At 49.1% G+C, this 25,025-nt stretch overlaps 1 protein-coding gene across 1 annotated transcript in view; it reads left to right on the top strand.

Annotated features, from left to right (window-relative positions):
* The first annotated feature begins 1,659 nt into the window (after positions 1–1,659).
* COL26A1 (collagen type XXVI alpha 1 chain) overlaps positions 1,660–25,025 on the top strand; it is an 81,049-nt gene continuing 57,683 nt past the window's right edge. Inside the window, exons 1-3 of the mRNA XM_066636473.1 lie at positions 1,660–1,814; positions 13,985–14,107; positions 18,520–18,623. Coding sequence (XP_066492570.1) covers positions 1,660–1,814; positions 13,985–14,107; positions 18,520–18,623 — 382 coding nt within the window. The remainder of the gene's footprint in view (positions 1,815–13,984; positions 14,108–18,519; positions 18,624–25,025) is intronic.

Raw genomic sequence — 25,025 nt, forward strand, 5'->3', positions numbered from 1 at the left:
CATAGTCACGTCAAAGCTTATATCCTTTGGCATAATGAATTGCTGGATTAATTAGAAACAGAGTTCTATGCATTAGTTACATTTAATAGCCTTGGTATGTTCTGAGGAGAGAGTTTTTGTGGGGTTATCTCCAGAGCATGAGAACATTGGGTTACCAGTGGCTTGCTCCAGTCTGGAATTCAGGAATTCAGGCCTCTGGAAGTGGTCTGCAGTAGGTGTTGCAGACCGAAGCACAGGAACTCTTATTGTGGGAGGGAGACAAATGATCATCCTTGCAGATAGCCGGAATGCAGTTTGTGGGTCCTCACACACAACATCAGGCTGCATGCATACAACTATGTGCCAAACTTTCTGTGCATCCCCCTGGGAAACAGATGATTGGTGCCATGCTGGGTGGGACAAAAGGCAGCATTCATTTGGGAGCCCGAATCCGTCAACATGAAGAAATACTGGACCTGATGGACTGCATGCTGTTGAGGGGTGGTGGGGGAGGGAGGTGAATGGCAGTGATTGTGTAGGACAGCAGTCTTCACTGCTGTATTTGCAACTGGGCATAGCTATACCTGTTGAATTTCTCCCTATCAACCAACCACTAGATGCACAAGTAGTGCAATTTTCAATTTTGTGCTGAGCCTCCCTATTCCGGTCAGGGAGAAGAACTGGTTGCAGCCAGTGGTGTAGCTAGGGGGGGCAAAGCACTAAGTTTTGCAGGGAGGCTCACCATAGCGTACAAGCGGCATCACTCCTTCAAAGCCATGGGGGGGGGGGGAAGAAGCTACTGCAGCCAGTGGTGTAGCTAGAGGGGGGTAAAGAACTAAGTTTTGCAGGGAGCCTCAGTGCAGCATGTGAGCAGACCCTCCCCTTTGAAGCCATTCCAGGCAGGGAAGAAGAAGTGGTTGCAGCCATTGGTGTAGCTGGGGAGGCAAAGCACTGAGTTTTGCAGGGGGCCTCACCATGGTGTGTGAGCAGACCTCTCCCTTTGGAGTCATTCTGTGTGTGTGTGTGGGGGGAGAAGCAGTTGCAGCCAGTGGCGTAGCTAGAGGGGAGAAAGCACTAAGTTTAGCAGGGAGCCTCACCATGGTGTGAGCGGACCTCTCCCTTTGGAGTCATTCTGCGGGGGGGGGGGAGCAGTTGCAGCAGTGGCGTAGCTAGAGGGGGGAAAGCACTAAGTTTAGCAGGGAGCCTCACCATGGTGTGAGCGGACCTCTCCTTTGGAGTCATTCTGCGGGGGGGGGGCAGTTGCAGCAGTGGCGTAGCTAGAGGGGGGCAAAGCACTAAGTTTTCAGGGAGCCTCACCATGGTGTGTGAGCGGACCCTCCCCTTTGAGTCATTCTGCGGGGGGGGGGAAGCAGTTGCAGCCAGTGGCGTAGCTAGAGGGGGCAGTTTTTCGGGGAGCCGCCAAGGTGTGGCTCCCTGCCAAACTTAGTGCTTCGCCCCCTCCAGCTACGCCACCGCTGCCTCTGGGGGGGGGCAGCGCGGCCGTGGGAGGCGCCGCGGTGCAGCGGCTGCTCCCGCGAAGGGTTAATCGGGCGCCCCCCAGCCCAGCCGCGCCCCGCCCCGCCCCGCCCCCTTCGGAGGGAGCCCCGCTCCGGCGTGAAAAGGCGCCCGCGAGCTGCAGGGACGGGGCGCGCCCGGGATGCGCCTGTGAGCCGCGGCGAGATGGACCCGGCGCGCCTGTGGTGCTGGTGCTGCTGCCTGTGGGGCTGCGCCCGGGCCACGGGCTTCCTCTACCCCTTCCCCGCCTCCGCCCTGCCGCACGGCTACCCCGAGCCCGGCGCCGCCGGACCGGCCGGCAGCGCCTTCGCCAATCGCCGGTGAGTGACCCGCAGGAGAGGCGCCTGGCGGCGGCGTAGCCGGGGGGGGGGGCAAGCACTCGCTCTGCAGGGAGCCTGCAAGAGCTGTTCCGGGCGCGGGGAGCAAAACGGAGTGAGTGCTTCTCCCCCTCCCCGGCTACGCCACTGGCTGCAACCACTTCCCCCCCATGAATGACTCCGAACCGGGAGGGGGGCTGCTTGCATGCAAAACCTAGTGCTTTGCCCCCCTCTGGCTACGCCACTGGCTGCAACCACTTCCCCCCCCATGAATGACTCCGAATCGGGAGGGGGGCTGCTTGCATGCAAAACCTAGTGCTTTGCCCCCCTCTGGCTACGCCACTGGCTGCAACCACTCCCCCCCATGTATGACTCCGAACGGGGGGGGGGGCTGCTTGCATGCAAAACCTAGTGCTTTGCCCCCCTCTGGCTACGCCACTGGCTGCAACCACTTCTTCCCCCCCATGTATGACTCTGAGGGACTGCTTGCATGCAAAACCTAGTGCTTTGCCCCCCTCTGGCTATGCCACTAACTGCAACTACTTCTTCCCCCCCATCCGGAATGGCTCCAGAGGGTCCACTTGCACACCATGGTGAGGCTCCCTGCAAAATGTAGTGCTCTAACTATGCCATGTTCTGCAACTGTTCTTCTCCCCCACCCAGAATGGCTCCAAAGGGGAGGGTCCACTTGCACACTGGGGTGAGGCTCCCTGCAAAGCTTAGTGCTTTGCCCCCCTCTAGCTATGCCACTGGCACTTGGTGTTGCAGGAAAGAAGGGGCCAGGGGCTCCAGCTGGCCCCCCCCCCACAGGCTGCACTGCGGTGGGGCTGCACTGTGTGCCCTCTTGATGGGGAAAGACAGCTTTGCTTGAGTGTTGGGAGAGTTAGGACAGATAAAAGAAAACATTTCTTTATCCAGCATGTAATTGTTCTTTGGAACTCCTTGCCACAGGATGTGGTGATGGCATCTGGCCTGGATGCCTTTAAAAGGGAATTGGACAAATTTCTGGAGGAAAAGTTCATCATGGGTTACAAGCTATGATGGGTATGTGCAACCTCCCGGTTTTCAAAGAAGGTGACCTCAGAAAGCCAGGTGCAAGGGAGTGGCAGGCCCCAGGATGCGGGTATCTTGTTGTCTTGTGTGCTCCCTGAAGCATCTGGTGGGCGACTAGGAGATATAGGCCACTGGGAGATACAGGACTAGATGGGCCTTTGGCCTGATTCAGTGGGGCTCTTCTGATGTTCTTATGCTCCTTGCCTCCAATTCTGTACAGGAGGAGCTGCCTTATACCCAGGTACCCAGGACTCATTCGCCTAGCCAGCAGATGTCTGGCAGTGGCTCCGCAGGGATTTTTTCAGCGCTATAATCTGGTATCTCATCAGTTGGAGATGCTAGCCATCAGCCCTGCCTGCCCATTAGCTGCTCTACCACAGAGCTGTGGACCCTCTGCTAGTGGCTAGCACACTTGGGGTCAGGCCATTGGTCTATCTACCTAATGCTCTGACTTGGAGCAATCTTCCAGTGTTCTTTTCAGCCTTTTAACAAGAAAGCCTTTTAGCTGGGCTGAACCACCACAATTATACTCCTTAGCCCTGGCATCACACTTCTTAGGGTGGAAAGTGCTTCACCCACTTTTTCCCAATGTAGTCGTTTCAATAACCCTGTAAGGTAGGTGATTATGCCCATATTGCAGATGGGGAAGACTGAGGCTGAAAAAGAGTGGCTTGTCTAGGGCCACCAAGTGAGTTTATGGCAGCTGTGAGATTCCAGGTCTTCATTCACATTTCAGTCACTGAGCCACTGCCACTGTGTTAGGCCTGAACTAGGCAACTAGCTGTAGCCCATTTGCAGTGACCTAGGATCCAGCTGTGGTTATCATGTTGTATAGGTCAGAACAACACTGTCTGGGCTAGTTCAGACATGTGTGTCCCTGACTGAAGGGCTGTTGGTTCAAGTAGTGACCTGTGTTTATGAATGGGACATCTTAATGCTGTGGGTCAAAGGAGTACCTCTTCAAGCACAATGCTCTCTAGTGTATATCTGTGGGATGGTAGGTGCTCCTGAAACAGCATCATGGAGGACTGCTTTGCACCTTTCCTGTCCCACTCCATCACAGAGATGAAAGAGAGAGAAAGCCTCATTGCGCTGGACTCCTCTGTCTGAATGCCTGTTGCATGCCTGGGCCACTGTGTGTGATACTTCCCCTCCCAAAAAACAAGGGAGGGACGGAAGTCTGTGTGAACCCGATTTCTGTGCGATCAGGCATTTGCTATGGGAGGGGAGGCGTTCAGCTATTCCTCACCATGCTATTCAAGCACTTCCACCCACCTGGAATGCATTTATCAGAGCATTATATTTCAATGGTAACTAGACAAATGCTTAGAGGAAAACAAATGTCTCAATGGCTGTTAGTCAAGCCTACCTGAAGCCTCCATGTTCAAAGGCAGCCCATCTTCCTCCAAATACCAGTTGCTGGGGGAAAAAAAACAGCAAAGAGAAGTCTGTTGCCTCCAAGCCCAGCTTGAGGTCTTTCCAGAGGTACCTGGTTATTTGTTGTGGGAGAAAGGATGCTGGATCAGATGCATTTTTGGCCTGATCCTACAGAGCTCCTGTTATATCCTTATGTTAACGGAGCCCGTTCACACATGCAGCTGCCAGCTGTAGACGTGGTGTTGTTCAAGTGCATGTGGAACTTGGGAGCTAGAAGCCTGGTTTAAAGACAATCGGTTTACACAAACAGGACATTGGTGTTGGAGAATGTGTGCAAATGGTCTTCCTCTTCTCCCAAAATATTGCCTGTGATCAGTAGGCACAGGGATGGGAACCCCCATCTTCTGGTCATGCCCCAATAGCACTGTACCTGTTGGCCACGCCCCCAGTGGGTGTGTCTTGGTGAGCAAGGGGATGTGCCTGCATCTGTCATGCAGTGATGTGATGATGATTATGTGGGTGATTTTTCAGTTTATTTATGTCATGCCGTCTGTGCCCATGGAGCCTTCCAGGGTTACATCTTCATCTAGAAAAAAGGTGCACGAGGGGGGACGTGATTGAGATGTACAAAATTATGGACAGATGGATAAATGTTAGAGGGATGTTCTTTTCACACACAGCACCAGAATCAGGAGACCTCCACTAAAATTGTCGGGAGAGTTAGAACAGACAAAAGGAAATTTTTACCCAGTGTAATTAGTCTGTGGAACTCCTTGCCACAGGATGTGGTGATGGCGTCTGACCTGGATGCCTTTAAAAGCAAATTGGACAGAATTCTAGAAGTAAAGTTCATCACAAGCCACGAAGGCTATGTGCAACCTCCTGGTTTTAGAAATAGGCTGCCTCAGAATACCAGGTGCAAGGGAGTGGCAACAGGATGCGGGTCTCTTGTTGTCTTGTGTGCTCCTTGAGACAACTGGTCAGGCACTGTGAGGTACAGGAAGCTGATGGACCTTTGGCCTGATCCGGTGGAGCCCTTCTGATATTCTTACACTGCCAACACAGACAAGTCTTAGTTCTCAAGGACAAATTTTGCAATCTAAAATTGACAGTGGCAAAGTCTCAGAAGAAGAAGGGAGGGGGGAAGAGAGAGGGGGAGAGATGTGGGGGAGGAGTGTCTAAATGCTATTTTTGAATAAAGTTTGGTATCGATAGGGAATTAGGGTTTTCCTCTTAAAGTATTGACCTCATGTGATGTGTGGCTCCAGACAAAAATCAGGGAGTTCTGAGCTCAGATTTACACTTGGTCACAAAGCTCACTGGGTGAGCCTGCTGTGATCTCTCCACCAAACTACTGTTAAGGTCTGCTGTGAGAATAGGAGGAGGAGAAACACAGGCACCAGCCCCGAACTTCTTCAAGGAAGGGTGGGATGGTGACTGGGAAAAGCATTCCGATCCTTTTAATACGGTGCTGGTGATGGTGGGGGCTTTTGGAAGTGTGGCAGTCCTCTGTGGCTTCTGGCACAGGGTGCTACCTGGTCTGCTGAAGGTCCAGTGTGCACACCTCCTGGCTCTCAGTGATAGGGAGGGTCCCAGGTCAACAGTGGAGCACCTGCTTTGCAGGCAGAAGATCTTGGGTTCAGACCTCAGTGGGGAAGACCTTTTTGTGCCCCACACCTTGGATTGCTGCTGTTTGGAGAGTAGACAGCATGAGGCAGGACAACTTGGCACAGCACAACGCCATGTTGAAGCACGTAGTGGCCCTGCGGAAGGTCCTGTATTCAATCCCTGACAGTTTCAGTAAAAGTATCTCAGTAAAAGCATCTCGGGAAGGAGGACTGGAAAAGGTCCTCACTGCCCAGGATCCTGGAGAACTGCTACTGGCCAGTACAGACAATGCTCGGTCATGTGAATTTGTGATCTGACCCAGTGTCACAGTTTCATATGGCATATTTTGTCCCCCAGAGACTAACCAGCACAGTAGGTGGCATTTCAGACCTGAGACCTGAAAAAACAGAGACATGTGTCTTTTACAGCACCAGCAGTGTCTGAGGAGCTGTGCAGAACTTAGAATGACCCCTTAGCATTTCATGTGGAAGTCAAGGTACAATCCTATACATTTCTACTCTGACGTAAGTCCCATTATGTTTAATGGAGTTCAATAAGATTGCAGCCTTTGTGTGTGTGTTTGGGGGGGAGGGGTTTGGTACTCTGTGCTCTGGCACAGGTGGCATTTGGTCAACACATGTCCTGCATTCATTGAGTTGGATGCCTATGTGACAAAGCTAGAGCTCCAAGCTTTAACCTGTAGATCAGTGCTTCTCAGGCTGGGGGCTGGGACGTAATTTCTGGTGGGTTCCATAGGGTTTCCAATGAAAACACAGGTAATGGAAAGATCAGATAACTCATTGTCCCAAGCCCTGAAGCTTTTCAGAAGTCAGACTGCTGCTAACTGCCCTGCAAACAACTGAGCTCCTGCAGTTTGGAAGCTTGTGGCAATATAGGGAGATAAATGTTTGAGCATCTTTTTTTTCTGTAGAGTTCCCCCCCCCCCCAAGTTCATCAATGACAGGTAGTGGGGGCAGGTGAAAGTCACTTAACAAAGCCCCTCAAGCCTTAAGGCCTTAGGGCCTCCTCATTATGAGAACTGGATCAAGGTGTTTTTCCCCCCCCATATAAATAAATAAATGAATAAAATAAATGTTACTTGTAAATAAATAAAAATATTTCTTCCTTTCTAGATTACCTTTTCTAAAAGTCTCATAATGCTAGGTGGGTCTTGATAGAGGGCCATTTTAAAAAGTGGGTCCCAGTGTTAAAACGATTGAGAACCACCACTCCAGATTAATTGACTCGTGGATTTGCTGGTTGATCAAGAATTAGTGAGAGCACATGGCTAAGGGGGGAGTTGAGAGCACACTTGTTCACTTTCTTCATTGATTTATGTATCCATCTATCTATTTATCTATGCACCCTGCTTTTCTCCCTTCTCATATGCTCAGAGTGTCTTACGAGCCTGGGTTCAAAAATTGTAAATGGGAACATGTTAAAAGGAAAAAAAAAGGCATCAGTTGGGGCTGGCCCATCCATGAAGCACACTGAAGCTGTTGCTTTGGGCAGTAGAGAGGTGGAAGACCAGCACTGCCATGCCATGTTCCCCATTGTCCCCATCCACTGCCACTCCCTGGATATGAAAGCAAAAATGGGAATAGAGCAGAAGAGGAGAGAGGTGAGAGTCTCCTGGGTGATACTCTAGGCCAGACCTTTTCAAATGGTCTGATGTGGTGGACAGAGCATTTTTCTTCCAATGTACCAGGGACCAGCACCACATCTGTGCCATATTTATAACTATTTTTCCTTTCTTTCCTGGAAACTCACCACAGACCAGCAGCTGATGGTTCATGGACCAGCACTGGTCCACAGACAACCACTTTGAGTAGGGTCTCTCTAGCCTAACCCTCTCTTCTCCTCCCCACGTCCTCCTCTGCTTGCTCCATTCCCCTTTTCCTTCTCAGACTTCAAAAGTGATGGTAGTGGCAGTGGAGTTAGAGGTGGAGACCACTGAAAGTGGTGACTTATTGTGCTGTGGGGTAAGGAGGGGCAACATTTGGCACCCCTAAAGTGGCTATAGACACTGCAGGAGACCTGATCTTAACAAAGCCCACTGAAATGATGCTGTTTTCGCATTGAATATTATTTCTGTCGGTAGAGGGAGCACTTCTAACTTTTAGAACGTAAGCAAAGTTTCAGAGCTGTTGCTATTCTAGATCTGCTGTACCTTCATGAAGACGGGATTTCAGTCCTTGGTTTGACAAGCCTAAACGGTTACAGACCGGAGGCAATTACACAAAAATCAGTCTTAAAGGCGGACCATCTTGGAATGGGAAAATGTTTTGGCTTTTATGTAGGTCGATTTGTATATCTATATTTTGAGTCAGGACACTGCCATTAGATCAGAATGCGACTGCCCATATAAGTTGCAGGACCTCATCGGTTTGACTCAGTTGGGTCACTGGTCTGGTGGCTACACCGACTCTTGGTTCATTTCCAGGCATAGTTCAAGGTGCTAGTTTTGACTTCCAAGATCCTTTTTCGACTCGGGAGCAGGGTATTTGAGGGACCGCTTACTTCCTTATAATCCCACCCATCCTCTGAGGTCATCAGAGGGGAGCACTCTGATGGGGGCGAGGGGGATGGTAGCAAGGAATAGCGCCTTTTTGGTGGTGGCTCCCTGACTGTTAAAAACTGCTCCCTTTTTGGAGACCTTTCGGAGGGGCCTTAATACCTTTTATTTCAGGAGGCTTTTGATAGCTGAAATGATAGATTGGTCTTTAATCAAATTAAAATAATATTTAATTAAAATTAATCATGTGAGATCCACTGGGTATTTTGTCCTGATTTATTGTTTGTTTTTTTCAGTGTCTTGTTGTTTTATTACCATTGTACATTTTTGACCTTGTGAGCTGCCTTGCGTGCCCTTCAAAAGGCTTTTTAATGGGACAGGCTCGTCAACTAACTCTGAGGCAAACAGGCCAGGGGATTCTAGAACATAAGAAGAGGCCTGCTGTATCAGGACAAAGTCTCATCTAGTTCAGCTTCCTGTATCTGGTGGGCCACTGTGAGATACCTTTGGTAGCATACAAGACACCTGTGTCCTGTTACCACTTCTCTATACCTGGCATTCATAGACAGCCTGCTTCTAAAATCAGAAGGTTAAACATACTGATAATAACCAGGAGGACTAGAAACCTGATTTTATAAATCAGTCCAGTTTTGAGGTTTTATTATGCATTAGTATAACATCACTTGGCTCCTGTTCAGGTTTGGCTGTAGAATAAATGAAATGTAAACTCAGGCTAGTTTCCTTCTCCCCATCTGTGCCTGGCAGACTTTGAGGCGGGGGACGGACGGACGGACGGGGACCTGCTGTTTCTCTTTTTCTTTCTTTGCGGTTCCTTGATGTGGTTTATCCTTATGGGAGTTGGTCTTTGCGTCTGACCTTTCCACAGAAGGCTTTGGTTAGGAGGTCAAGCTGAGCTTGTCAGAAGACGGAGAGGGAGGTGGGAGGGCAGGCAGAGAGGGGAATATTAGGAACTGCTGCTCTGGGAAAGGCTTTGTCTGTAGAGGGGACAACAAAGTGTGCTGTTCAAACCAGGCAGGTGCCTTCCATGGCACTGTGGTGCTCCAAGACTGCTGGGAATGCAGCACGGACCAGGGCTCCAGATCTTGGTTGATACCTCCTGTTTCCTTCCAAGTCAACATCTGATCAATTTGGAGGGTGCCTTCCACTGACTCACTGCCCAGTCCTATCCACACTTTCCTGGGAGTAAGCCCCATTGACTCTAATGGAACTTACTTCTGAGTAGACATGCATAGGATTGGGCTGTTAGACTCTTGGGCCATCTAGCCCAATAATGTCTGCACTGACTGGATGAAGTTCTCCAGGGTATTCAGGATTGGGCCTTTCCTGCCCTACTTGGAGATGCTGCCTGGAATGGCTTGGAAGGGGAGGGGGCCACTTGCACACCTGCAGTAAGGCTCTGTGCAGCACATAGTGCTTTGCAAGCCAAGGTGAGGCGCTTTGCAAAACTTAGTGCTTTGTACCCCCTCTAGCTATGCTACTTGCCCCATCACCTGTTCAGCACAATTCCTATTTCTGTGTCCTTATTTCTAGAAATGTAGAATGCAGCAAACGTGCTCCTTTTGAACTCCTTCTGTGGAATGGATTCAGGAGCCAAGCTTGCATGTACACTGCCCTTCTTCTAATTGGCTTCTTGGCCCAAGCGAAGCAGATCCATTTAGCTTGGCACTCCTTCCATTGGAAGCCTGTTTTGCTCTCAGTTTTTTCAGCCCAGGGTGTTGAGGAAGGAACCCTGTTTCCTCAAATATTCTTGCCCTCTCCTTGCCTGGCCTGTATGATTGCTTTGCAGCCCACTATGTAATAAATGCTTTAAAACGCACACTCACACAGTTCAGAGCACTTAAAGCTGACCAGCAATCGGGAACAGCTTATCTCTGTAAATGGAAACTGGGGACTGGCTTGTGTAAACTGAGTTCAAATACTGAATTTCCTTTCGCAGCTGAGTTATGAGGTGACTGGTTCAGAAGTTCATGGCATTTCTGAGGTTAAGTGCTTGGGGTGTGGGTCTTAAAAAACCAGCTCTATATTTAAAGTTAGTTTCATGTTGAATCACCCCTTGCCCATGTGCAATGCAGTGTTTGGTGGGAAGGTCTTTCTGCCAGTGTTGTGCTGTGTTCTCAGTGCCAGTGGCTGGGAGGGGCAGGGTGGGGTGTTTGACATTACTGGAGCTCACTGCCAGTCATCTGAAAAATGCAAGGACTCTCTTGGTTGTTTCAGCTAGAAAGTGAGGGCTCCTGGTTCAGATGTTGTGGAAAGGGGGCTGGATAAGTGCATGAAAGGGAGATTTATCCATGCTTTTGACAGCTCGGTGAAACTTTCATATGCAGAGGATATATTCCACTGAATGCTAAGATACTGGGGAGCAAGTAACTGGGGGGGGGCTTACCAGAGAGCTCCCCACAGCATTCCTCCTCTTAAAATCATGTTAGGACACCTTGCTGTCAGGGCCAGAGCAGAACAGTATGAAATCCTCAAAAGAAGATGACACTTGTGCTGGCCCCTGCACTTATCGGGATAAAAGGGAGTCAGCAGACCCCGAGAAGCTCCCCTCTGAGACCATTATCCAGGAAGACACCCTCTTTGGGGAGGATGAAATTTGGAGGTACGTGATGCATCTTGATCATTTGCTCAGACACCCAACTCCAGAGCCAGTCACAGCAGTGGAGAGCTGGAGCATACGCACAGACCACAAGGTGCGTTATCCAAACACCAGCCTATCCCTAGTTGGGAGGGGGAGGCTGAAATCGTTGTCCACTCTCGGGCTCTGCTGATGTGGCAGGAATGAGGCAGGGTGTTTGTTTCTGGCTGGAAACCGTTCTGTTGGGGGCCTAACAGTCGCTGGTGCCACACCTCATCCAGATCAGCTCCTAGATCCACATGACTACTGAGTCAGACAGCTCTCCTGGCGCTTTGATCTGTTGGACAGCTCCCTGGCCTTGCCAGAAAGGTGGGAACTGGAGTCCCACAGCAACAGTGGTGAGGATGTAACAGAGCAGCCTAAAGTAGAATATCACAGGTTTCTTCTCTGTTGTCCAATCATCAGCCTTCTGTGACAGCAGCAACCACTACACCAATCCCCTGCATTGTCTCACACCTATTTGTACGACCAGCTACCAGTTCACTTCTTTTCCAAGTTATGGACCAGACTGTTATGCTTACATGTTCTAGAAACAAAAAGTTGAGCATGAGCATAGGCATTCAGCCACCAGTCCCCCCCCCCAAACTGTTTTTGTTGAATCAGAGTGGTCCCCTTTCCCACTCGGAGTCTGTGACCTTTGGGTTTTTATTGAAATTCCTCTCCTGTCTTGAAGAGAAAGGGGATCTCTCTGGAATGAAACACAACGAAGAAACTGGGGTGGGGGGGCAAGGAGTGGGGAGGCTCTCTCCTTATCAAAACACTCCTACTGTTCGTTGTGCCCTAAACGCGGATCTGTGTTGGGTATAACCCACAGTCCTTTATCCATAAGTAAACAAAGAGATAATTTGGTGCAGTTGTTTGCACAGATAACAAGCTCTTAAGGCGAACGCGGGCAGGCCTGGGATGCAATTCCAGCTGTGTGGAGCCGCAAGGCTCCCGCATTCCTTTGCACTGTGGCAAGACCAAGAAAGGGAACCCAGGATGTGTCGCTGAAGACACCGGGTTGTGGAGCCGGGAGCATGTTTGATTCTCAAAGGCCCAGGAAGAAGCAGCAGCCTGCTTGGTTGTTCGGTTCTGCTGTTTCTCTGCTGCTAGCTAGCCTTATTCTTACAAATTGGAGGACTAATTAGTGGCTGCTATTAAAAATAGTACTTTAAAATAGACACATAGTGCTCAGTCACCCAGTCGCTAGATCAGCAGTTTTCAATGCTTTTCTTCTCATAGTACACCAACTTCTATGGTCTTCTCTATGGTTTTCACCTCTTGTGATGTCACTTCCAGTTTCCAGGAGACTCTTCCAGAGCCTGCTTCTAGGGCAGCGATTTTCAACCTTTTTTTTAATCCCATGGCACACACTCAAGGAGCTATAATTGTCCAAGCATGCCATCAGTTTGTTGACATTTGGCAAGGAACACTTGACAAGGAACGCTACTGAAGGGAGTCTCACATCTCCCAATGGCCCTACTAATAAATGACCCTTTCCCAAACTCCCAGGCAGACCTGTGGACATCTCATGGCACACTGTTGTGCAACAGCTCACTGGTGGAAAATTGCTCCTCTGTGTCATCTAGTTTGATCCTGACTGTACATGCTAGTTCAACATGCCATGGTAGTAGTATTTAACAATGGACCACTTACACAAAATGGTACACAAAATGTGTGCAGTTTTGCCCCAGAGGCTTCCTGGTTCTATGTACTTAGTTTGGAGTCAGCTGTACATCATTCGATGGCCCTTACTTCTGAGTAAATGTTCATAGAGCATGCAGATGCAGTCCCAGGCAGAGGAGATTGTCTCACGGAATTGAGTGGGGCTTACTTTGGAATAAACACACATCGAATGGGGCTGTCAGTAAAACAAGTTCATTCTTTTAGCACTTGGATTCAGCAGGGATCCTTCGTAATGTCTCTCTCCAAGGCAGACATGAATTTCACACCCAAGGCCATTCTTTCTTGTGCATTGCGACCATCCTCCACTTGAAAGGCTCTTTGACTTCTGCTGCTGCTCTGAAAATTATGGCCACTCCTGGTTCAAGCCCTGCCATCCCATAAAGATGAAAGGGTGAATCCGACAGAGCAGGAAAACCCTTTAATAATGTCATCGGTTTTATTGCTAGGAAATCCTTTATCCTGAGACGCAAAATTTTACTACTTAGGGTAATGTAAACAAAGCTAGGGTTTTTGTCCCCCCCTTCCTCCCCCTTTTGAATCTTCTGTAGGGTTTAGTCTTGCTAAGTCTATTTTCCACCTCATCTTCCTTTCTCAAGGTCTCCCAGCAGGAAAAGAACATCTGGCCCCCTGGGAGAGATTGTGTGTGTTTGGGGGTGGTGGTGGAGGATACTGGAGGCTTCCCTTTCAGTTGGTCCTTTAAAACCAGATGCATCCCCCAGAGTCTACAGCAAGATTGGGCAGATGCCAGACTTGCAGGGTCTGTGTTATGTCCCCCAAGATCTCCCCCCACCCGAGGTTCACCAACTGGAGCTGGTCCATCGGTGAGGCAGACTGAATTGGATTGATGGGGTCCACATCTCAGGTCTTGCTTGCACACCTATTTGGTTGCCTGTGTACCTGCTCACCTCTGCAACTCCCCATTGTCCTCCTGCCTCTTTCCCACACTCCATGGATTTAAAAATGAAGCAGGAAATTGAGCAGAAAACAAAGCATGGAGGATCAAGCTCTCCAGTCCACCACTCTCCTTTTCTCCACACATTCTCCTACACGTTCTCCACTCCATTCCCTGCTTCCTTTTTAAATCCAGGGATCAGGCAAAATAGGTCAGGGGAACAGCCAGAGAAGTAAGGACCAGGGTGTCTGAGCTTATGGTAAGCCCCCAAATATATTTTTCAGTATTGTTGAGTTCAGCACTTTCTATTCTTCTTGTTGACATTCATGCAGCACTGGGCCTACGGCCAAGACTGACCATCGAACTCGAATGACATCAAGCATGTCTTCTGTCTCTCTCTGCAGGCACTGGTGTCACTACACAGTCACCCGGACCGTATCCTGCCAGGTGCAGAACGGCTCAGAGACAGTCATCCAGAGAGTCTATCAGAGCTGCCGGTGGCCAGGACCATGTGCCAACTTAGTGAGGTAAAAGCTCTTTTGACATTGTAGAGTGGCTGGTTGAAGTTGTAGGGTTCTCCCAAGGGTATAGGCCAAGGCCGACCAAACATGCTTCACATAAGAACCACATACTGTATGGTAAACTTCAGATGTTTGAGAGCCTCAAGAGAGTGCATTTTGCACTGTACCTGTCAATGAAACTGGAAGACCCACATGTCTGGGTTTCACAATAGCATGCGCAGACTATGGTAAGAGTCTTGTTTTCCCCCCCCTTTTGTAGCACTGAAACAGCAGACCCAAGACGGCATCAGTCAGCCTTTCTGGGTGCACAGTTCCTGCAGTCAGGGCAGGCAGCACTTAGCTAGATGGACCAATGATGTGGCTCAGCTGAAAGCTGCATCTCCTTTTTAGTAACGATGCTTTTAAATGCAGCTTCAGATGATCCAAACCGTGCCAGATGCACTTGGAGCTGAGTCTTCTTTGCCAGAGTTTCTACTAAGCCAGAGTATGCACTATTCCTACCACTCCAAATGTTCAGAGTGGGGTGAAGTGCCTGGCTTCTTCTTACGTGGCTTGATGCAAACATAAAACAGAAGCCCTTTTAAAAAAGAAATAACTCCAATATATTCCAACAGTGGGGGAGGGCCCTCTTGATACGTGCACAGAAACGGGCCCTGCGCAACCAGCCTACGAACATGTCTTTTTGTAACGCAAAGATACGTTTCAAAACGCGTCTGCATTGGGTGGGAAAAGGTGAAAGGTAAATGGAGTCCTGATGCTGACCCAAGCACCTGCGCACTGCCTACCCACCTCTGTAGCATGTGTGATTTTGGCTGGCCGTTGGGCACAGACTGTGGACCAGGAACTTCATGACCCCCTTTTGTGCAGTTGGGATTTTTTTTTCAGACTTGTCAGAACAGTTTAGAAGAGTGGATACCACAGCAGATAGATAGATAGATAGATAGATAGATATGGGACTGAACCCACCGCCGAACCCACACCCCAGGATCCAATCTGCCCATCCCCACCTGCCCAGGGGCTGCCTGCCCTTGCCCCTACCTGCCCCCTTTCCCCCAACCTCTTAAGTCTTCACAACAACCCTGTGAGCCTGAGTAGGAATAGCCTTAGGGGTTGCAGAGCAGGCCAGTGAGTAGGAGCTGTGCAGGATTGGAGGGAAGAAATGGAGGGAAATTGGTTCCCCAAGGGGTTCACAATACTTTGCTTCCTGCATGCTTTCTTCATGTCCTCTGCATGGGAATTTGCAAGGCATGCCCTGTGTCTGGGCTGTGACACTTCTGATTGTGGTCAGGGATTCACAGATGGAATGGGAAGCTGCTTTCTCCTGAATCAGCCTAATGGTCCATCTAATTCAGTGGTTTTTCAACCTTTTTCATCTTGTGGCACACTGGCAAAGCACTCAAATGGTCAAGGCACACCATCAGCTTTTTGACAATTGACAAGGCGCACTGTGTTGTCAATGGGGGCTCACATTGATAAATGACACTCTCCCAAATTCCCACGGCACACCTGGGGATCATTCACGGCACACCAGTGTGCCACGGCACAGTGGTTGAAAATGGCTGATCTAATTCATATTCTCTGAGTTGATAAGCATTGTACAGTGAACCCTCATTATTCATGGGCTTGGCATCCATGGATCTGAGCATCCACAGATACTGAGCCCACAATTGGAGGGTCTCAGAAAGCCTCCCAGATGCGACAGGAAGTCAGTTATGGTTCACACCAGAGACTTCTGGTTGTAACCAGAGGTGTTCTGAGGCATGGGGAGGACATGCGCAGCGGCCTCCCCACACCTCCGAACACTTCCTGGATGTGACCAGAAATTACTGAACTGGAAGTGACTTTTAGTTGCATTCTGGAGGCCTTCTGAGAAGGCCAGGGGACCCCATATGACCTCCAGAGGGCTGGGCTTGGCCCCCAGATAAGTTATTGCAATGCCACACTCTTCCTGCAGATTTAATTATCCACAGATTTCAGTATCTGTGGCAGGTTCTGGAAAGGATTTCCCATGGATACCAAGGGCCACTGTATCTACTGGGACTCCTAGCATTACCAAGAAATACCACAGATTGAACCTGGTCCCTTCTCCAGGCAAAGCAAGTGCTCTGCCCCCTAAGCTTGGGTACTATCAAATGCTCCTCAGTGCTAAAAGTGATTGAAAGTGACTTGAACCAGTTGATGAATGAAATCTCTGATGATTCTACAAAAGGAATTGCAAGCCCTGGGAAGGAGGCCTGGCCCAAGACCTCCTATCATCTGAGGTGACATGCCACATGTTGACTCCAGCTTCCCTGGTGATGTGCCAGCCTCTGCTCTTTCCATTGCCTGGATGGGAAAAGGAAGAGAGGGGTGGGGCAGAAGTGTGGTGGAGAGGAGAGTGCTGGGCTAGAGCGTCAGGGTCACTCTAACCCACTACTCTCCTCTCCTCCACATGTCCTCTTCTGCTCCAACCGCTTCTTCCTTTTCCAATCCAGGAAGTGGGAAGAGGAGGGGTGGCAGCAGAGGCGAGTGGGTGGCTGGAGGTGGGCTCCCCCCACCAATCCGACGCCTGAGGCAGCTTCCTCCCTCAGCCTCATGGACCAGCCGGCTGCACTGGGAAGAATTTGTGAGCATTCTTTTGGCACAAACCAGAAGGGAGAAGAAGATAAACAGAAGACTCTTATCTTGCAGCATGAAAGGAAGTCTGAGCCAGCCTAAAAGGCCGTTGTGTGCATGAACCTCTTCTTCGCAAACATTCTAGACATCGCTGGCCAAATGTTTTAAACACACAGGAAAGAGGGGCTTCCTGGGTGGTCCTGCAGGGTCCCACCGGCCCACTTTGCCTTGGCCCGCTCTGTCCCTCGCTTCCCTGGCTTCCTTCTCACTTTCCTCGTCTGCTTTTAGTCCAAAGTGCTTGTTTCTGAAACAAGCCCAGGACGCAGGATTTGGAATGTCCTTGGTTAATGTTCTGCATTCAACATGGTGTGCATCAGAAGTTGGGAAAAACCAAATGCACGAGGTGGCCCATGCATGAGGTTAGTAGCATAGCCCAAGGGGGCAGCTACACCATCCGAGCGATGGCAACACGCAGGTGCTCGAATGGGTGCCTGCGTGTTGTTGTTGCTACCCAGAGTGGCTCCGATGGCAAGCGGGAGGGGCCGCTTACCTGCCATGTTGCGGAGCCTGCAGTACTAGCCACACACCCCTCTGGCTACACTACTGCATGAAGCTGAGCGAAAGGATCCCTTTGAGCAACTGGTGAGGGGAGATGACCTGCTTGGCTCCTTCATGCAGCCCCATCTTTTGGCACATTCTTCTAGCAAGCGAATGAGAGGAGGGTGGGAGCCTGGCTTGACTGTCTCTTCCTCCTCCAGCAGCAAACCTGGAAGGGGAGGTAGCTACCACTGTGATATTGATAAAATGGTGGCCATCTGCCATACAGAGGCATGCTGTTGCAGTTATTTAAAAAAATGAGCCAAAGTGGGGGGACATTTTAGTTGAAAGTTTTCAACTGAGAATTTTCCACTCTGTTTAGGAGGCAGGTGGTCTGGTCTAGAGGGCAGAGCCTCTGTTAGCCTGAAGATAACATCAGAAGGTCGCCAGTTCGAGGCCACCAGCAGCTCCATGAAGGCGAGAACTTGAAGCAGCTGACAAGCTGAGCTGAGTTATTCCACCTGCTCTTTGGTGTGAGCAAAGAAGTGTCTTGGCTGCCCTTCATGTGAAAGATGGAGTTGCTTGTCAGCCTGCGTGGGACGAAACTGGAGGCCGGAAGTGATCCCAGACCAGAAAGATCCATCTGAAATGTTGTGTGGTTCTTGAAAGACAGAACCCTTCTATGATTGTAAAAATCCCCTCTTTAGGGGATTTAGAAACAGCCTGCCTATGTAAACTGCCTTGAATAAAGTCAGAGGAGTAATCCGATGACCAGAAAGGCAGTATATAAATACCCAGTTATTATTATTATTTAGATCAGTTTTTTTCTCATGGCACACTGACCTCTATGGTCTTTGCCTCTTGTGATGTCTCTTCCTGCTTCTTGGAGACTGTTCTGGCTATTTCTAGGGCAATTATCTATAGTAAAAAGTTGTTTGTTTCACTTCCTCTGCTGGCTGCCAGTGGAAGAGAAACAGACAATTCATTACTACATGCAGTTGCCCGAGAACAGAGCCACAGAACCCAGAAGAATTTTTCAACCATCTTCAGCCACTGTGCTCCAAACTCCCGTGGTGCACCTGTGGACCTTTCGTGGCACACTGGTTGAAAATCAGATAGTTCAGATGGCTGCCAAGAGCTGTCTTGCCTGTCTCCTTGGACGTGGCAGTGCTGTCAGGGAGAAGTGAGAACTTGTAAGAAGGTTGCTGTGAGCAGAACTGCTCCAAACACTACCTGGTGGGCAAGTGTCAGGCCGTACAGTCTGCCTGATGTGTCTCTTGTGTTAGTTACAGGACCCTCATCAGGCCCACGTACAAGATATCCTACCGAACAGTGACTGCCCTGGAATGGCGATGCTGCCCTGGCTTCACTGGAAGCAACTGCGAGGACGGTGAGTCTGTTGGGACCCTTCTGGCAAGGGTGTGTGTGGGAGGAAGACCTCAGTGACACATCTTCCCATTTTGGAGTGGAAATTCATGATCACGTGACTCTCTGTTGATAAGTTCATCTGTGTGTTCGAACTGGTTGCGTGTTTAGAATGGCCATTCTTTGTGTTGACTATTTAATTGATCCAGCCTTTTCTCCATCATGGAATGCGACATCCATGGGGCTCCCAGGTGGTCTTCCATCCAAGCACTGACCAGCCCTGCGTCATGTACCCTTAGACCAGGGGTTGTAGTGCGAAGTGATGTGTTAGCTGGACAGAGGGAGCAAGTGATCTTATCAATAAGTTATTTGGTCTACAGAGTCATATCAAGCCCTTTTGCTTGCAGTGCCTTGATATGCTAGGCTACATCCCTTTTGCTTGATCCAATGAATACCAAGGTAATCAACTTGTAGGGAAAATGTCTCATCTTTTAAAAAAAAATTTTAACTTTTTGAAAGGTTTTTTTTTCCTTTTTTTTTTTTAAACAAACAAAATATATACAACAGGATAAGACATCAGAAAAACAAAACATTAATTGTATACCATTGTATGCTGAGGGCCTGATGATTCTGAACTGGTTGCCACTTTTTGTGTTTTGGGTTCGACTGTCATTCAGATTCAAAGCAACAGAGATTTTCAGTCCAGCTTCCATTCTGGTTTGCTGAAATCCCATCTCTGAACCAGTCATGGGGGACTGGATTCAGGTTAGATTTGACTTTCGGTCTCTAGGAACTGACTCTTATCATCCAAATGGACATTTGTCCGTTTTGCCTGGAAGGTTCTATGGAGCAGTGGAGTTGGAGACTGTTGGGGTGCTGGGTTCTCTGGGAGTTTGTGTGTGTGTGTGTGTGTGTGTGTGTGTGTGTGTGTGTGTGTGTGTGTGTGTTGTGTTAGTTTTCATCCTCCTTTTTAAAATCTCTCTCCCCTCCGCTGGCAACCCCTTTTCCGGGCGGATAGAGCGAACCTTTGTTGGAGCTCTCCATGGAGCGTTACTGAAAGGCTTGACCCTTTGCTAATAGATTCAAGTTTTTCAAGAAAAGTCTCCACTTAACTATCACCAGCTGGTGGGCACCTCCTTGCCGCTGAGGGATACAGCTTGTTTAGATTATAATTATCTCAGGAATTTTAACTCTTAACGAGGCAGCCAACAAAGAAGGACCCCAGCCTGGGAGGAAGTCTGGCTGGCAGTCAGTGCGCCCCGGTGTGTGATCCAAGGGGCTTAAATCTTCACTGCAAATTTCCTCTCCTTTCTGAAGGCCAGCTGTCCATCTTCGCACCCTCCTCCTCCTCCCTATGGTACATGCCATGGCTGTGTTTACACAGGACTTTTTGCACTCAGGTTTCCCACACTGGGAGGCATTGCTGGGTTCCTTGAACGGGAATCCCCTGAGAACTGGCTCCTGTTTGCTTTCCAGCAGGGCTGCTCCAGGGCTGGCCGCTAGTTCTGTGCACCTAAAGGAAGGGAGATTTCTGAGAATTCTGGGTGGATGGAATTGCATTTGTTGTGGACTCAAACATGCTCACTTGGCAACTTTTGGCTCAAAATTTGGGGCTGGTGAAATTTGGGGAGTCCAAATATGGAGAAATTTTGAGGAGAGGCTGAAATTCAAGGGAAGGTTTTGGGGGTTTGTGGAAAGGTGGCTTTTTCTCCTTCTTCCGTCAATGCTCCTCTTTCTAGCCAGCAGCTGCCATTTTGGCCTGCAGAATGCTGGCCTAACTTACAAGGTTGTTGTTTGGATTTCAAGAAGAGAATGTATATGAAGCGGCCTGAACATGAGAAAGAGGAAAATAAACATTAAGTTTTGAGGAAGGGGTTGAAGAGGGAGAGGGAGGTTGCTGTAAACTCAGCATTACTCTTCCTCTCCCCAGTCTGCTTTCCACTCTTTTCCCCGAGCAATGCCAAATGCGTGCAGTCCTCTTGGGATGGCTGTAGAAGAAACCCATCCATCTTCGTTTATATTTGGTCAGAATATTTATGTGTAATGAGGAAGCGGGTTGGTTCAAGGCCTTTCTGAAATGCTTTTCAGCCATTAACACTGGCCCCATAAATATCTCTATGGACCCATTTCTGTGGGACCAGCCGGGTGACAACATCTCAGTTGCAGCAAGGCTTGGGTTAATTTTCCCTGACCACTGGAGATCCAGTTGAAGATGCACAGAAGTGGTTTTGTTTCCAGATGGAAATATGTTGGAGGGACTGCAAAGTTGGTGTTGGGTCTTAATGAAACTTTTGAGTTTGGCCAGACTCAAGAACATAGGATGGGTCTTGCTGGCTCAGCAGAAAGGCCCATCTAGTCCAGCCCCCTCTTTCCCAGGGTGGCCAACCAGACTTTTGATCCTGTCCTTTTGAGATTCTCCACTTCCCTCTTTTGCTCTGGCTAGTCTGTATCTGTGCGTGAGAATGTACTTCAGGCTCTGCTCTGTGGCAGCAGTGGAGGGGAAGCCAACTTGCGCCTGCACCACCATTGCATCCACTCAGTGCAGGCCAGCAGGGCTATTCCAGGTGACAACACCATGCTGACACCGTGCCCCTCTGGGGACCCAGGAAAAGCTTTGGTGGTCCACTGTGACTCCGTTGCTTGGTACTTTGCAGACTTCCCAAGGTGCTGGCCATTCCCTTGACAGCTTGGGCCCTCAATACCTTTGGGGCTGTCTTCTGCTGTATGAACTTATCCATCTGCTAAGATCTTTGGAAGAGGCTGTCCTTGGTGTCCTGTCATTGGGTGAAACTTGACTGGCGTACGTGGAGCACACAGTGTTCTCTGTTATAGCCCCCTGGATGTGGAGCTCCTTGCCTCACGAAGCCAGAGAGGCTCGCTTTCTTTGTGCTTTTGAAACAGGACCCACCTGTCTGACCAACTTAAGACTTGTGAGTTATTCCTGTATCTGCTGCTGGAGTGATTTTATTTATTAACGTCTTAAATGGCTAAATTTGATATTATCACAACTTGTTGATGTGTTAGACTTTTATTTGCCAACTTAGAACTGTTTAGTGACAGATGGGATACAACTGAAAGATGAACAAATAAATAAGTAAACATATGTCAAACTCGTTTCATACAGAGGACCGAAGTTAGCATTCAGGGCTCCAGCTGAGGGCCGGAAGTGATGTCATTAAGCAGAAAGTGACATCATTGAGCAGCTAATAGTCAGAAATCAGACCCTGTTCTCATATAAAAGCTCATTAACTGCAAATGACAGAAGAGAAAGTATGCAAATCTTGATCATATTTCAAGGTTCGGGAAAGCCCAAATTTCATGTGGGCTGCCATTTCAGCTATAACACCTCAGCAGCTGAGAGCCTGAGGGCCAGATGAAAAGCTTCCCCAGGCCCTATGTTTGACACCCCTGGTCTACCCCAAATGCTCTCAGGGGCCAACCAGATACTTCTGGGAAGCCCACAAGCAAGAGAGGAAAGCAATGGATCTCCCTCGCTATTGTACTCCTCAGTAACTGATATTCAGAGATAGACTGCTTTTGAACACAGAGGTTCTCTTTATTAGCAGGGCTAATGACTGTTGCTAAACTCATTCTTCATGAGTGGTTATTATGAGAAGAGTCCTGCTGAACCTGACTGACGACCCAGTCCAATCTTCATGGTGCTACAGGCTACAGTGGCGCCGAAATGGCCACCGCAGGGCCAAGGAAATCGCCACTCCTCGGAGAAGGGGACATTCATCCCCTTACCCTGAGTAAAGCCCCAGCTCCTCTAATTGGGATGTAATTGAGAAGCCCCACATTGGGCTTGCAAGTCCAACACAGGGGGTAGGATTCGGCAGTGGAAGCTTCTGCTGGTCCCACCTCCCAGGGCTAGTCCCTCCCCACACCCCTACACTGCCCGGCACTTACCTGGTTGCCGGTGGCAGCTGGAGCTTCCTCTATGGCACTAATGGGGCAGTGCAGGCCTCTCAGTTGGTGCCACTTGCTCACTGGGTGCTGCAAATGTGCTTTACGGCATGTTTGCGACACTCAGCACCAGGGGTATGAGTGTACTGTAGGCGCTGAGGGCCATAGGATTGGGCCCTGAGACTCCCAGTGCTACAGTTGCAGCTGTCCTCAGTCCCTAGTTGGAACCTCCAGTCCCCTCTAGTTTTAACCTTCCACACCTGCAGGCCCCAGGAAACTGCAGGTAAACCCTGTCACGGCAGAATCTGTGAGTGACAGCCAGGTTTTGACAGGGTCCTGGTTAATCCCAGGATTGTTTGGGCTGCTCTCTGCACTCAGCAAAGTCGATAAGATAACCGAACACCAAGCAGGACTTGTTGCTTCAGCTTCGCTCAAGCGATTCTGCGGGATAATAAGCCTGACTGTGCTGCTCTCCTCCGTTTGGGAGCACAAGGGATTTAGCTACAACAGGAAATGAGCCCTCTGAGCCACCCAGCCTGTCGAATCCTGATATAAAGACCATATGGAGGAGGGCAGCGCAGAGGTGAGGTGGGCTAGTTATTGCAATCATGCATCAATTTGATTGATTTGCATCCAAGATGATGTTGACATCTCAGCCTGGTCTTCACCTCCCTTCCTCCTCCCCCCCCCCCAGCATTGGAAGTTCAAAGCTTCAGGACTATCTCCTGGGAGGCCAAAAATGTCCCCAGCCAACTCTGAGTCTCAGTTGAGGCTGGCCAGCGAATGACGCTCTAGTTTGAATTTGTGAATGTCGAATGTCGGCTCTCTGTTCTCCGATTAAAAGGATTTTAAAAAAAGATCCATAACAATCCAACAGGAGTAGAACAAAACCACTGTCTGGCTAGTATGGGCAGGATGATGGCAGGGCTGGCTGCTAGGTTTATTTGTGTGGGTGTGTGTCAGGCTGTCATCAACAGCCCTCCTTGGGCTACCTCTTCTCTAGGTAGACGCTGAGAGTCATTTCTTCATCCCAGAAAGGCTGTGGTTTCAGGGATGAGCTGTGGGCCTTTCTCAGGGAACTGGGCAGTTGGCAATGAGGCCAAATCCTGACAGTGGTGGATATGGAATGATTCTGTAGCAAATTCAAAATGCAACAGTAGATGGAAAATCTGTCTTCCGAAGCATCTTGGCTTCCATCCTTCCGTCCGTAGACTTCTGCTTGGTCAGACCAAAGAGACCCCTCTATTCCATAAATCTCCCTTCTGAAGTCAGCTAGATGTTGCCATGAAGCTCACAAGAGCTGGGCATGGAGGCAGCAGCCCTGCCCCACTGTCTGTGTGCCTCAATTATACTGTTCTTGTATATGGTAGTTCCATTCTTAACAATCACAAGTAATAAGGAAAGCCTGCTGGATCAGACCAAAAGTCTGTCCACTAAGGACCTTGTTTCTCAGTGACCAGGTTTGTGTTGGAAACTCACCAGCAGGACAGAAGTACAACAAACTTCTCATGCTCCTTGTTCCCCAGCAACTGTTATTCAGAGATAGGCTGCCTCTGGACATGGAGGATCCATTGCGACTAGTAATCATTGATAGAGCTCTCCATCATGAATGGGTTTAATCCATTTATAAGAATGTCAGAATTTTACTGAAAAAACTAAGCTATGTCACTACAGAAGACAAGTACATTATACTAAAATTGTACCCAAAGAGAGCAGTAGCACTAAAAACCACAAGCAGGAATAAAACAGCCCAGGAAAACTTTGTGAATGACAGCACACAATTAAAACTACAGATAAACAACTTGTAAAATAGCATCTTCAAAAAAGGCCTAATACTATAATGAAATGGGTCCAGGCAGATTTCCAAGAGGCAGGTATTCCACGGCCCCAGTGCCATCATTGGAAATGTCCTTTGTGTTTTCCTTGCCGGACTGATGTCAGGTAGAGATGGGGACACAGAACAGAGCCTCTCATGCCCATTGCAAGTGCAAAGGATGGCCCATGTGGCAGGGAGTTCCTCTGGCCCCAAGCCATTCAAAGGTTTAAAGCCCTTTGAACTGAGCTGGAAGCTAGTGGACAACCAGTAAAGATGGCGCATGATCAGAGGTCCATGCTCCAGTCTTTTGGGCTCCAGAGAAAAGCATGCATTATTGTTGATCTGATAGATGAGCCAAACTCCCTTCCTCATCCCCGCCTCAATGTAACTGCCCTCCTGACAGCTGTCATTTGATTTGCATATTTCCTGCATTGCCCTTGAATAACAACAACACAAATATTCTCCATGCTATTTGTTTTGGAATCTCAGTGTATGGATTTCTGCCCATTTCCCTATTTTAATCAAGATTCGACTATGTTTTTAATTCCTTGCCTACTAAATATTCCCAGCGCAGCAGAACAGTCTAATCGTGGAGCAATCAAATTAGCATTCTCCCCGTTTCATCCACCAACTTGGAAACGAGAGCCGTTGCACCATCCAACATCCAAGGTCTTCCCAAAGTCAGCGGTTTGGTGCAGTTGTCAT

The sequence above is a fragment of the Tiliqua scincoides genome, chromosome 8 (assembly GCF_035046505.1).
Source record: "Tiliqua scincoides isolate rTilSci1 chromosome 8, rTilSci1.hap2, whole genome shotgun sequence".
Classification (NCBI taxonomy): domain Eukaryota; kingdom Metazoa; phylum Chordata; class Lepidosauria; order Squamata; family Scincidae; genus Tiliqua; species Tiliqua scincoides.